General features: G+C 33.5%; 1 protein-coding gene across 1 annotated transcript in view; it reads left to right on the plus strand.

Annotated features, from left to right (window-relative positions):
* St8sia4 (ST8 alpha-N-acetyl-neuraminide alpha-2,8-sialyltransferase 4) overlaps nt 1–13261 on the plus strand; it is an 88934-nt gene extending 75673 nt beyond the window's left edge. Inside the window, exon 5 of the mRNA XM_005382215.2 lies at nt 8901–13261. Coding sequence (XP_005382272.1) covers nt 8901–9183 — 283 coding nt within the window. The 3' untranslated portion in view covers nt 9184–13261. The remainder of the gene's footprint in view (nt 1–8900) is intronic.
* The last annotated feature ends 287 nt before the right edge of the window (nt 13262–13548 follow it).

Raw genomic sequence — 13548 nt, forward strand, 5'->3', positions numbered from 1 at the left:
ACTTCCTCCTTCTGGCAGTTTTGGTTATGGGCTCCAGTTTCTGTTCAGAATTAAAGTAAGATGAAGTAGAAAGTTATTAAGACAATTTTGTTAGAGCTTTTACTTACCAGTTTCAATTCTAAGCATTATATTTGAGAATTTCTAAAAGATGTCCTTAGAATCCATCTATAGATGATAGACTGAGCAGAAAATATTCCTCAAAAGTCTAACCAAAGCATAATGATTTGCATCATTTATGTAAGTTTGGAGAGGTTTATTTTAATTCCCTTCAGTATTCTAACATGTAAATAAACTCTAGCTCATTCTCTTGTTATTTTTAATTTCTCCTCATTTTCCTGTTGCACCATTGTTTTTTTGTTAGCTTTACTTTTAATTTTTTACATTCATAGATAGTCAAAAATCATTTTTTCATGAGCTCATGAATAAATAAGATTTAATGACCTCTAGTCACAAGTATTACAGGAAATCAGAAGCAATGTTATAAGTTTTTCCACAGAAATGATTTTAGGAAACAGTCCTACCATGTGGCGGAAGAGAAATCCCATACATCACGTCATCAGACAAAGTGGTAGTAATTAGGGAATAGAAGCAAAATATAAAAGTTAGAGTACTGCCGGGTGTGGTGGCACAGGCCTGTAATCGCAGCACTCAGGAGGCTGAGGCAGGAGGATCATTGCAAGTTCAAGACCAGCCGGGGGTACAAAGTGAGCTCAAGGCCAGTATAAACTGCATAGTGAGACTTGTCTCAAAGAAACAAAAAAAAAAAAAGTTAAATTACTACTGTAGTTGGATGAACACCACTGCTCCTTAATCTTAATTCAGATTATTTGTGAATATAAACCCAAATTTCAGATGTGCTCATATCTTATGAAACAGCTCATTTTATTTGCGATTAAACTGAAACTGAGTATACTTCAATAGTTTGCTGAAGACCTCAGAGGCAGCTAACAACAGGATAAACCCAGATATTACTTTTTCCACTGCTCTCCCACTATTGAATACTGAGATTGCCAAATCTTGGATATGTTCCATTTTAGTAACATTGCACTAAATTACCAGCAGGCAAGTAAGTACATATTAAATTCTTAAGATGTATCAGCACTGTGTTAAATATCATAAGATACAAATGGAAGCATCAATTGTCTCTCTTCTAGTTTCACTAGATGATAATGTTAGAATTTTCCATAAGTATATAGTGAATCTGTCTTTCTGGAGATGAAACATACCTTCTACCTCATTTTCCGCCTTTGCTAATGGGGCAAACAGCTAATACTCAGAAATTTTTGTTAAGGAAAATTTATTTATCATTGAAATCCTTTATTTTAAGCCTATTGTAATATGATCAAGAAATAATATTTTCTGCTGCCAGTAATTTATTGGAGCTATCTGGTACATGTCTTCCAAACTAAACATTCCCCACTGTCAAATGGGAAGAGTGGAATCAGTAGGGTGGGAAGCATTTACACCAATGAAATGGACAAATGCTGAAAATCATAAGCGTAGTCCCTTCTCTGTACTGTCTGCCAGTAGACTTTTGTGCACATACAATTGTAGAGGCGTTCACTGAGCAGAATAGTTATTTTATTTGCTGAGCTGGAAATCCATTTTTTATGAAGTACAGATGATCCTCATTATACAAACAGCATCTAGTATATATTACAAAATTTTATGAAGATTATTTAAAAGTATTTTGAAACTGTAGGAAGAGAATTATCAATCTCTCAATAACTCAAGTTATTTGTTGATTAATAAAACATAACAGGCACTTTGTGAAACCAAGGTATAATCTAAGATTTTATTTACAATCAACCTGACAATGTTCATAGCCACATAAAATGAAAGGGGTGATATTCAGGGCTTCTCTCCTATAGTAGGCATCACTTAGCAAACATATTTACCAATTTGAATATAAAGATTATTGCATAGAATACATTAGTCTATAGTGACTGTTTTAATCAATTCTATATACAATAGTATCCCTAATCCTTGCTCCATTTCAGGACCCTTGGAAAGAGACCTAAGCCTCTGATGTATTAAGCCTGTCACATTGCTAAGATATTGTATTGTAGGAAGGGCCTCCACAGAAAAGACATTTTATTTTCTTTTTTTTAATCTCCTACTTAATACAGAGCTCTGCCTACAAAGGGCACCTAGAAAAAAATATTGATAAGTGACCTCTTGAGGTTACAAATTTCTGCTTTCATTTATTTATTTTTTTTTTTAAGTTTTAACCTTTTATTATCTATCAGGGTTAGTGAGATTTTTTTTTTTTTTATTTTAAGGATAAAAGGAGGGAAACATTAACAGACATACAACATAACTCTGTATTGTCTGTATTGTGCTTGTGATATGTTGTAAAATTCTGCTTTCATTTTAATGACACTTCAGAATACTTCAGGAAGCCCTATTCGCAACTGCAGGGAAATTCTTACCCTTTGATGTAATGTCGTTGCCTTTGGCATTTGCAATGTGGTTAAGTAAATTACATATTAAAACCACAAAATCATCTTCTGACTTTAAATACTTTGAGAGTTTACCTTAGAAAAAGTGGATCTATTATATGGGTCAGCTCTTACTTACTTTTTGCACAAAAGGTCAAAAAAGTTCCCTAGATAACATGTGGCACTTTTGACATCAGCCCTGTTAAACATCATATCACACAGATATTTCTTTTTCCAACCACTGACCTCTAGGTTGAAAGTGTTTTCAACGACTTGCTCTTCCAAACTGAGCGCTCCTGTGAAGCTGAAACTTTCAATTCCTTCTTAGTTGAAATTGAGATGGTTACAACCAGATAGATGCAATTTAAATTCTGTCACCGTCCCATTTTCTTGGAGCTTAAATTGCTTTTTTCACTTTCCTTCTTTCCCCCACACCCAAGTTACATTGTCCTGCGTCAAATAATAATTATTCAGAATTTGGTGCTGATAAATAAATAAAGAAAGAAATGTAGAGCTGATCACAGGAAATGTGTCTGGTCAGTTGTAAATACTCGATGAATTATTATTCTCTTCCAGTCTCACAATGCTCCCTGGCTTTACTATTAGCTTGCCAAATCACATAAAATATGCCTTTGTATCTCTACTTGTTGCTTTGCACTAGAAGTAGAGTTGAAAATCCATCCCTTCTCCCTTCTCTGGGATACTATAAAGACTAATATAGAGTGGGCTGAATTATTCTCAATGAATACATTGCTCAAATTTCCATTTTTCTGTAAGCAATTCATTATTAATCATGTTTTTGTGATAGCACAGTCTATCTCATAATCTTAAAAGGTCCAATTAAATCTACCAAAGTAATTTCAAAATAATATTGTTTTATGTACTTTAAGAAATCAACTCATTTTAGGTAGTATATTGTAGACCAGTGATATACTGAGAAGAAAATTTTAACATTTGGGAAGAAAACAACACACATATTGTATTTCAATCGGGATCTCTGCCTTAAGTTTTGTACTATATGCTTGATCCACATATACTCCACATATGAATGAACTAATACATGGACAAGTATGCAGGCTGAAATACCCCAGAGAATCTGTTTATTTGTGTATGCCGTCAGAATTTCTTTCAGTAATTTTTGATGTAGTGTCATCGTGGATAGTCCCTGTTCTTTTGGGAATGGAGATGCAGACATCTCTGGCAAAGATGAATCAGAGGAAGCAAATTCTTTAAAAAACAAAAACCAAAACACTCTACAATAGTATGTGTCCTAGGGCCCGGACCCACATGGTTTACCTCTGCGGTCTTTCATGGAATCAAGCGCAAGGCTCAGCCATGAAAATATAAACACAGGAAAGGAAATAGAGGAGACTGTACTGAACTAAGAGTACAAAGGTGTACCTTGCCCCCTGACCCACCTCATTTTCTAGATAGAAGAATTTAAAAAAAAAAACTTATAAAAAGTAACTTTGCTCACAAGGTAGCATTAAACTACAACATTTGCCACAGGAGATTCCATTCTTTATGCAAATTTGTTCCAGATATTGTCCTATTTGATGTTTTGGAAGAGAAAGAAGATTTTAAAGGAAGAAAATTATGTTATGGCTGAACTTTTAGACCTCTTTCAATATACTTACAGAATCGTATTCCTCATTTGCCAATATATTTGGTGCAAATGCTTATCAGTATATTGAGATGTAAGTCAGCATTCCTTTGCTTTTTTTTCTAAAATCGCTTGAAATCATCAGGAACTTCCACCTAGCAGATGATCACTGTCTGATTTTAGGACTAGATGAAAACTAAATGATTACTGGCTTTAAAATAAGGAGACATTTATTAAGTTCATTCTTTGCACTGTATGATAATGTGGAAGAAGATAAAGGAGTAGAAAAGCAAAGTAGAATTTAACACAGTTCTTTTCAGAGAGATTTTTGAACCACAGTAAGAATTTCATAGATGGAGGAAACTACAAGCTTTAGAATGAAATGTCTATGTTTCTCAGCCAAGGAAATACATTAACTAAGGTTAAATGACATAACCACAGCATGTAGCTCTGAGAAAGATGGCAGAAGGGAGGAGCAGGAGATGTATATGGGATTGAAGAATGATTATTTGAGAACACGTTGAGTGTTAATAACACTTGCTGTGTGTCAGGTATTATGCTGTGTATGTTTACATATTTCTATCTTTTTTACATTATTGCAACAATCTTCTCTATTAAATTTTATTAACAAGTCTAATTCAAAAATAGGCACCTGAGATGAATGCACACTCCTCAGATGAAGAAATACAAATGGCAAATAAATATATGAAAAAATGTTCAACATCATTAGTCATTGTAGAGATGCAAATTAAAACGAGATTCCATCCCACCCCAGAAAGCATGGCTGTCATCAACCAATAACAAGTGCTGACAGGGCTGTTGGGGAAAAGGAACTCTTCTCCGCTGTTGGTGGGAGTATACACTGGTGCCACCATTGTGGAAATCAGTGTGGAGATTCCTCAAAAGAATAAAAACTAGAATTAGAGGTCCCATTCAACCGAGCTATTCTCCTTCTGAGTATCTTCCCAGAATTGAAAACATCATACCACAGCGATGTATGTGCATCCATGTTTGTAGCAGCACAGTTTGTAATATTGGAAGCAACTCGAATGCCCATCAACTGAGGATTGGATAAAAAAAAAGATGTAGTCTTTTTATATAATAGATGAAACTTGAGACCATACTCATAAAGAAAATCAATCAGACTCACACATATAAACATCGTATTGTCTCCCTGGTGTGAAAAACTGAAAAAGTAAATAAGATCCAAAATGTACAATAGATACTGTGAAGTGGGAAGAAATTGTTCAAAAGGAAAAAAAGGAACTAAGATAGGGAAAGGGGAAAGGTAGGAAGGGAAAAGGAAAAAAACACAGGATAGTTTTACTAGTTTCTCTTAGTCCATTGAAAAATTTGTGCTAATATCATTTGGAGAATTTTTTATGTCCATATAGTACTCTGAGTAACTAATTTAAAGTTAACAACACTCAATGTATTAACTATTGTTATTCTCATATTATTTTGTTATGAAATTTTGTTTTACTTTTTTCAATAAAATAAAAAACATTATGTAAAAAAAGACATGAAGCAACTCTCCCAAGGACCTATCAGCATTATATCAGAGATTTAAGCTACAACTTCCACCTATAAATAAAGTCTGCTATATCACACTGATTTGATAGGCAAAAGCATTCCAAGTTTTGCATTTGTTTGAAGTAGTAAGTAGGATTAATTTTTGTGAAAAAAGTAGCTAAGATAGATTGGTTAGCAAGAATAGAGCTTCCTTGCTAGACACAATGAGATCTATGGAGGATATTGCATTTATAAAACATTATTGATGTTCAGTTTAAACTTATAATTCAGAGCAATTTTGTTGCCTATAAAGAGAGGTTATTATAATATTAAAGCAAAGAAGGGAGGAAGGGGAAAGAAAGAAGAGAGGCAAGAAGGGGGACTCAGGAAATACTTTCCTTATTAAAACTTAGCTTAGTTGATGAGAAATATCCTGTAAATGTCTATCAATGACTATGATAACTATTAATATCTTACTCAGCTGAAGTAAAAAAATACATATCCTATCAGTAATTAGATCTCTGCAGTTAGATGAGAGCAAATATAATTCCTTCTCATACGTTTCTTTTTCTTCGTATCTTCTATAGGATGTCTGCAAAGATGTTATAATTCCAAAAATCAGTTTACCTAAAAAGAAATACATACATGGAAGTCAGACAATTTATTAATTGAAAACATTGTTAAATTTTAATCTACAAACTAGTTAAATTTGACATAAAAAGACAATGTATTGCATTCAATTAGAATGCAAACGTTTCACTATTCTGTCAATGCATTATTTTTTATGTACCTCTGTTTTACAAAATAATAAGTACATGCATAGAACAAACTTTAATCATTTGCACCCCTCCAGTAATCCCATTACTTTCCCTCTTCTCTAGCTCTTTCCTCTTCTTTAGTACTTTCTCTTCTACTTTCCTGTTATGTCTCTCTTTCTCTCTGCCTCTGTCTCTGTCTCTGTCCCTGTCTCTCTCTTTTTCTCTCTCTCTCCTCTCTCTCTCTCTCCACATAAGAGAAACATGCAGTATTTCTTTCTGAGTCAGGCTTATTTCACTTAACATAATGTCAATACACTATTTTCACCACAATTTCCTAATGAATTTTTTTTAAAACAAGTTAATATACTTCATGCAGAACATTAACATCTTTACACGTTACCATATTTAATGGATAGTTTCAGGCAGATTTTAAAAATTTTATTCTGGACTCTTTGTAAAGTTATCAGAGTTATTGAACTGATTATGCCAACATAATTAAAGAAAATATACATGCTTATCTATTACTAATGTGGGATTTGTTTCTGGTCATATGCTGTAGCTCAAGAATTTAGATTGGCCTTTAGAATTTCCCACATGGCATAAGAATTACAGTAGATCTCACTGACTGTATTTGTATCTGTTTCTGTTTTTTAATTTCACAATATGAAATTTTGAATTGCATGTGATGTTGTCTTATACTGCCTTAAGGTTTTTTCCAACTCATCTGTTACACTTCAGTGTGATTTATTAAAGTGGATTTCCCACTGATGCTTTTGAAGAAATCAATAGGATATGAGGCATTTATTTTTTGTTGTTTCTCTAAAACCATCTGACAAGTGGGTAGTTTATTCCTCTTTGAAGTTATTCTAAGTTTTGCAAACCAATCATTACAAAATTTTCTTTCTTCTTCTACTAGTATTTCTAAAGCTAAATTCATTAATCTGTGTTAACTGTATTGACTAATTTATTTGCAACAAGACTCTACTACATTTTTAAAGCCTCTCTACTCTTTATTTTGAAACAGAATGTTTTGCAATCAGTTTAATTTTCAAGATATGTCACTGACTACTTCACTTTTATGTTGTGTTACCCTATGAGACCTCCTGGATTAAAAAAAATTAATTGAGCATCACTGACACTGTTTTGAAGAATTTAAATTAATATGTTTTCTTTTAGCTTTTCTTCCTGACTTTGCACTTACCAACTCACACTGCATGCAGAAGTTGCTTTGGTATTTATTTATGTCCAAACACAATTACATGGATTCCTAGAAAATTCCTAGAAAATCTTACCAGAGTTATGAAATGGAAAACATTTACTGATGATCAGATCATGGAATCCCATACAAATAATGAAGCACTGTATTATTTCCTGCTAGTATTGTTTTTCTCACTTTAGAAAAATTCAGCATAACCTTCATAATACCAAATTATTTATAATCATTTATATTCCTTATGGTAATAGTAACTTTATAACCAAGTTTAAATTGTTAGCCTACCTTAAAAATGTATAAATATATGCATTTTAAACTAGCCAACTTCATTAGGGAACATTTATGATCAGTCACAGACCACATGAAACTTTTCATGATAATCATTTTACGTTAAAAAATTGTGCATTTTTAGGACTCAGAGAGCTTCAGTCACATTATTACTTTCAAAGCCTTCAAACTCCAGTTTAACTATGCTCCCTGCATTGAATTTCTGTCTGTGTTTTAACAATTCATAGGCTCTGACTTTTACTCTTTCAGTTTCCTTTAGAATAGAAAATTTTCAGGTGGTCTCCTTTGAAAATTCCTTATAAATCTTCTTTACTGAGAATAAGCTCTCTCAAAACAATTATAAAAATAGCTTCATAATGCAGTTTGCCTAGTTTGCATACTCAGTCTGTGAATTTCATCGGTGAAAAAAATATAAGATGTATGAGTCTAATGCAGGTTGGAACAAGGGAGGAAAAGAAGTATTAAAATAGAGACTGCTAATTACTAAATATAGCTTCCCTGTTTTAGATATTTTTGGTGAGGTTGAAAGTTCAAACTTTCTATGAGCAATTGAAGTAAAACAATCTTTTAAGGTTGGGATTTATTTTTATATTTGATGCTGAAGATACATTCGATTTTTCTCTGGAAAGCTTGATAAAAGCTTTGAAGAAAGAAAAAAGAAAGACTACTATGCAAAATCTGAAAACTTAGTGGTGTCTAGAATTTGACATAATCTTCTCCTTATTTTTGGATGAAAGTATTTTTCCAAGTAGGAGATGTTATTGATAGCAGCAGCAAAAGTAAAAACAAATATCTTATTAAATTTATCATATTTGTAATTAGGTGACATTTAAAGTTGGAGAAATTCCATACTCTTTCCCCTTTTAGCTGTTTTCACATTAGATCACTGTCTTTTAAGAAATGAATACTCCGAGAGTGTTGGAAACCCCCTTCCCTCCAGAGCTGAAGACTAGAATATTATTTTTCCATTATTTGCTGGAATATTTCTCTTTGAGGTACTTTAAGAAACTTTCTACACAGAATACTTGCTGAAGAATATGTTGTATGCTTCTCTAAATTCTTCTCTTCTGATTTTTGTCTTTCAGTTACTGGCTGACAAACAAAGTTCCCATCAAAAGACCCAGCACAGGTCTCCTCATGTACACACTTGCTACAAGATTCTGTGATGAAATTCACCTGTATGGATTCTGGCCATTCCCCAAGGATTTGAATGGAAAAGCTGTCAAATATCATTACTATGATGACTTAAAATACAGGTACTTTTCCAATGCAAGTCCTCACAGAATGCCATTAGAATTCAAAACATTAAATGTGCTACATAATCGGGGAGCTCTGAAACTGACAACAGGAAAGTGTATAAAGCAATAAAGCACATTTCAAAACATGCAAACAAACTCGAAACGCACTTCGTTTCTGAAGATGCTTCTGAAGATTTGAAAACAGGATCCAAATCAAAGCTGGGTTTAGCCATTCATAAATTAACTGAAAGGTTGATAAAAGAAATTCACGTGAAATCCACTACCAGCTGATGAAATACCTGCAAAGTGCTCTAAAAAATAAATATTGTGACTTCAAGGGTCCTAGTAAGTGCCACTTCCACTAAGAATACAGTTTGAATGTATAATCAGTAGTGTTTACAAGATCCAACAATGCACTTCTCATTAATTAACGAAGCAAGTATGTTCATCCTTGTCCGGCTGCCACTGCAACGCCAAGCACATCAGAAGAGGAATCCAGGAACACAACTCAGCCCTCGGGAAGTTAAACCACCCTTGTCAGCAGAAAACAAGATGGAAACACTCTGAGCAGTGAAATCCGGAAGAACAAACAACTCAAGTAAATGCCTTCAGTCAGGACTCTGGTCTGATCATGAATTTTGCTTTTGTTTATTTTTGCTTGTCTTCTAGAATCTCATTTGGTTGGAGAACCGGGTGCTTAGAAATCTGTTCTGAGATACACAAATAGGAAATAAATATGAATGAGAAAAAGAAAGGTCAAGTAATAATTTCTAAGGTTGTATTATATTTCTAAAAAAGCAATCACACAAGGATTTTTTAAAGTATTATTTTGCACAACTGTAAAACTCCAGTTTATTTTTCAGTGGTATAAAAGGTACCAGCTAATCTGTACCCCTCAGTAATACTGAACCTTTCGAAAACAAAGAAGTTTCACATCATCTGAGATGGTAAAATTAGCAGACAAAACTGCACTTGTGGTACCAAAGATTGTATTCATGTTTCTACACAGTCAATGGTTCTCCTTTCATGAAAATAATGTTATTTACATGAATATGTTATCACCCTACTAATGTAAAAGTTGTCTCTAAATGTTTTAAAGTTTCCAAAATCTTATTTTATTTAAAGGAGAACTTCTATACCCTCTAAATTTCATAATTTTGTGGGAGTATTTTTCCTTTACAGTAAATGTTTGATTGATATAGCCAACTGGTTCTTAAACATTCCGCCTGTTATTCAAATACAAAGATTGGCACATTATTTATATCACTATTAAATTTCTTAGTGCAGAAATAACATAATTAGTACAGTGTTCTTTACAGAGCAGAGGCGATTACTCTTAAAACATTCAACAATGAACCCGTGTGTCCATAAATTGCACCTAAATATATTCAATTCCCCAATAGTATTTTTTAGTTAAATTTAGTGACATTATCAGTGAATGTGCTTTTAAAGGAAAATGAATTTATTCATAAAGTGATTTAATGCAATTTAACATATAACAGTATTAGGCAATTTTCTGGTAACACACTGGGAGGTAATTCTGATGTCAACTGTTTCTCTGGAAAGCAGAAGCGCTGTGTTTTCACTTCTTCCTTAGCCAGAAGCAACTTACATGCTTCTTGTTTCTTGGTGAATGCAATCTGAGAAAAGAAAAAATAGCAGGAGAAATATGCATGTTTTATTTCTTGCAGAAGGCATTCTGGGAAATAAATAAAAAACATATGTATGAATATATACATATACATATTCATGTTATCATGGGAAAGGACATCCATCATGGTACAGTTTCCGATACTTTTAATAATATGTGGTATTATTTTTAAAACATACTGTATAGAAGAACACAGGGATGAAGAAGATAATATCTGTGCAAATTCATGTTTCTCTAAGAAAGCAGAATGAAATGCACATGGGAAGCCCACAGCTGAAAATGAGTAGAACTTTAATGTCTTTTGTCATGAAGCCTCTTATGTATTGGAACTTTTAAAGAAATATTTACATGATTTGAATGTAAAGTTGAATAGTTTGATTTCCTTCACAAATGAAACAGGTGGTTTAGGAAATCTTTGGACTATGTGCAGATAGTATGTTGTTCTAATCACCTTTAACTTGAATTCACCAGAAATCAGAAAGTTACAAGCAAATTCTTGCATACAAAATCCACCTTGACACTCAAAGTATGTCTTCAAAAGCAGCAGTAATGTGCAATACCTTGCTATTTTTACTGTATTTTCAACAAATGCATTTAAACCATCTTAAGGCCACAGCAAACCCATTTCAGCCACTCCGTGTTCTGTGCACTCGTTTATCTCGTAGACGCATTGGGTAGTGCCTTTTTAGCTTTCTCCTGTTGCTTTGTTACCCTATGCTTTGCGTACTCTAAATACTCGCCCAGCTCAGAAAGTGTTCAGCGTAATAAAGGGCTTCAGTATTGACTGAGACTACTTTTGTTCATCTCAGGGAACTTTCAATACCCAAGAGTAAATTCGATGAAAGGTATTTAGTGTTCAAATAAGACAAACTATACAAGACCATTTCATTCCCTGCTGTAAACTGTGCCACCTGTCCTCTCCCTCAGCATCCCCTGTGGCCTTCTTATAGGCATAGATGTACTTCAAGGAGATCAGTGAAGACTAATATCAAGAATGGTAAACAGATTTGAGTTTTAACAAACAATGGGCATCATGGATCACAAGAGAATCAAATTATAAATATACACTTGAAGTATTTATTTTATTCTTCTGCTAATATCATATATTTGCGGCTTTAATTTTTTTTTAAGTTTCTTTTTCATGATTTAACCCTGTACCTGGCAAAGCTCTGGCAGCTGATTGTGAACCATTCCTGTCCTTTAGGTGATGTAGTTGTTACTCTGCTGTTGACACGGACAGGTTGTGGAAATCTTTTCATCATTGTTCCCCAGCCTATTCAGTAATGAAGTTGCTGAAGTAAAAAAGAAAATTCAGTGACAGGTTTTTCAGGGCAAATCTAATGATTCAGCCCACAAGACTAAGGAAACTACTGTGGAAGATTTTTTTTTCCTGTCTGAAAGAAGGCGCTGGGTGTTCCAATGTCTCCATGTGTTGTAAATCATACGAACTGTGCACCAATGGTTAGTGGGAATTTCTGCATACATGCTTACAAATGGGATTTATTTAAATAATGCTAGGGGTAGTGTACATACCAACTAGTTACTAAGCTACTACACAGGAATAAAGGTGAAGAAAGTAATTTATTTCCAATTGAGCCAGTTAGTCATAATGCACATAATATGGTGTTTGGTTCATGAAAGGGTTCTTTGCGTGTGGTTTTTGTAAGGACTATCTATAGTTGTGGAAGGGATGTAAGAAGAGTTGTGTATAGTTAGTTGTTACCTCTACAACTTTAGAAGTTTCTCCATTATACATTATCCACATACCACTGTTCTAAAATTTGAGTGAGGGTTATTGTTTGTATTTGATAAAAGAAAATCCAAATAAAGCCCACCTAGAAATAGATATTTTATTATATATGTGCTATAGATATATCTATATAGTACAAATAGACATGTGTAATGCATATATACAATGTTATATATGTGTATCTGTGTGTATACACACTGAGTCTGTAATACTACACACTAGATTTGTGTTATGCTGATAACTTCAGGGTCTGCACTGTGAACTACCCTGGAGATAAGACCACTTTAGAATAAGGAAGTTCTTTTGAGACTTCTGTTAGAAATCTGCTTTAAGAGAGATCTACTTTATATCTGAATTTTGTGCTGTTCATACCTGTAGCTACAATAAGGGACAGTATGTCCAAACCTTAAGGGGAAAAAAGAAATGAAAAAAGATAAAAAAAAAAAAAAGACCCTTCAAGCTGGCAGTGTATTTGAATTGCAGTTTTCAGATTGGGGCTCCAGCCTTTGTGTTTTTCATTTAAGTAGCACCTTTTAATAAATAGTGTTTCTGTGTGTAGGCAAAAGCACAAGTGTTTCCAATGTATATAGCAGGAAGAAAAAGAGTTTACAGAGATAGCATTGCTGCACAGGATAATTGCTACTGAGTATTTCTTATACCATTTGTGAAATTCAAAGATGAAGTTTATTCTGTCTGGTTCATTCTGTTCAAAACTGTTTCCCTATTGTTTGTGTATAGCAATTGGGTATTATTGTTTTATCATTTGTAAAATTGTAAAATAAATTGAACCCTTTTTTCAATCTCTCATATCTTCATAGAAGTCTTTGATTTCACTTTATAGGTCAGTAGTGGGCAATGATTTCAGAAAAAGTTTCTGGTAGTACTTTTCCCCCCTCTCCTTTGCCCCAGTCATTGACAATAAGGCTAATCTTTACTTTAAAAATGTGCAACAAAATCTACACAATATAAATGGTCCTATGGTCATCAGAAAGTCCTAACAGTGGTTTTTTTTGTGTGTGTGTGTGTGTGGGGGGGGGTGACCATTCTGTTCATGATTTGGGGAATGAAGCATTACACAAATGATGGTCTTTAAA

This window comes from Chinchilla lanigera, unplaced genomic scaffold (assembly GCF_000276665.1).
Source record: "Chinchilla lanigera isolate Chin_1 unplaced genomic scaffold, ChiLan1.0 scaffold00017, whole genome shotgun sequence".
In the NCBI taxonomy this organism is placed as follows: domain Eukaryota; kingdom Metazoa; phylum Chordata; class Mammalia; order Rodentia; family Chinchillidae; genus Chinchilla; species Chinchilla lanigera.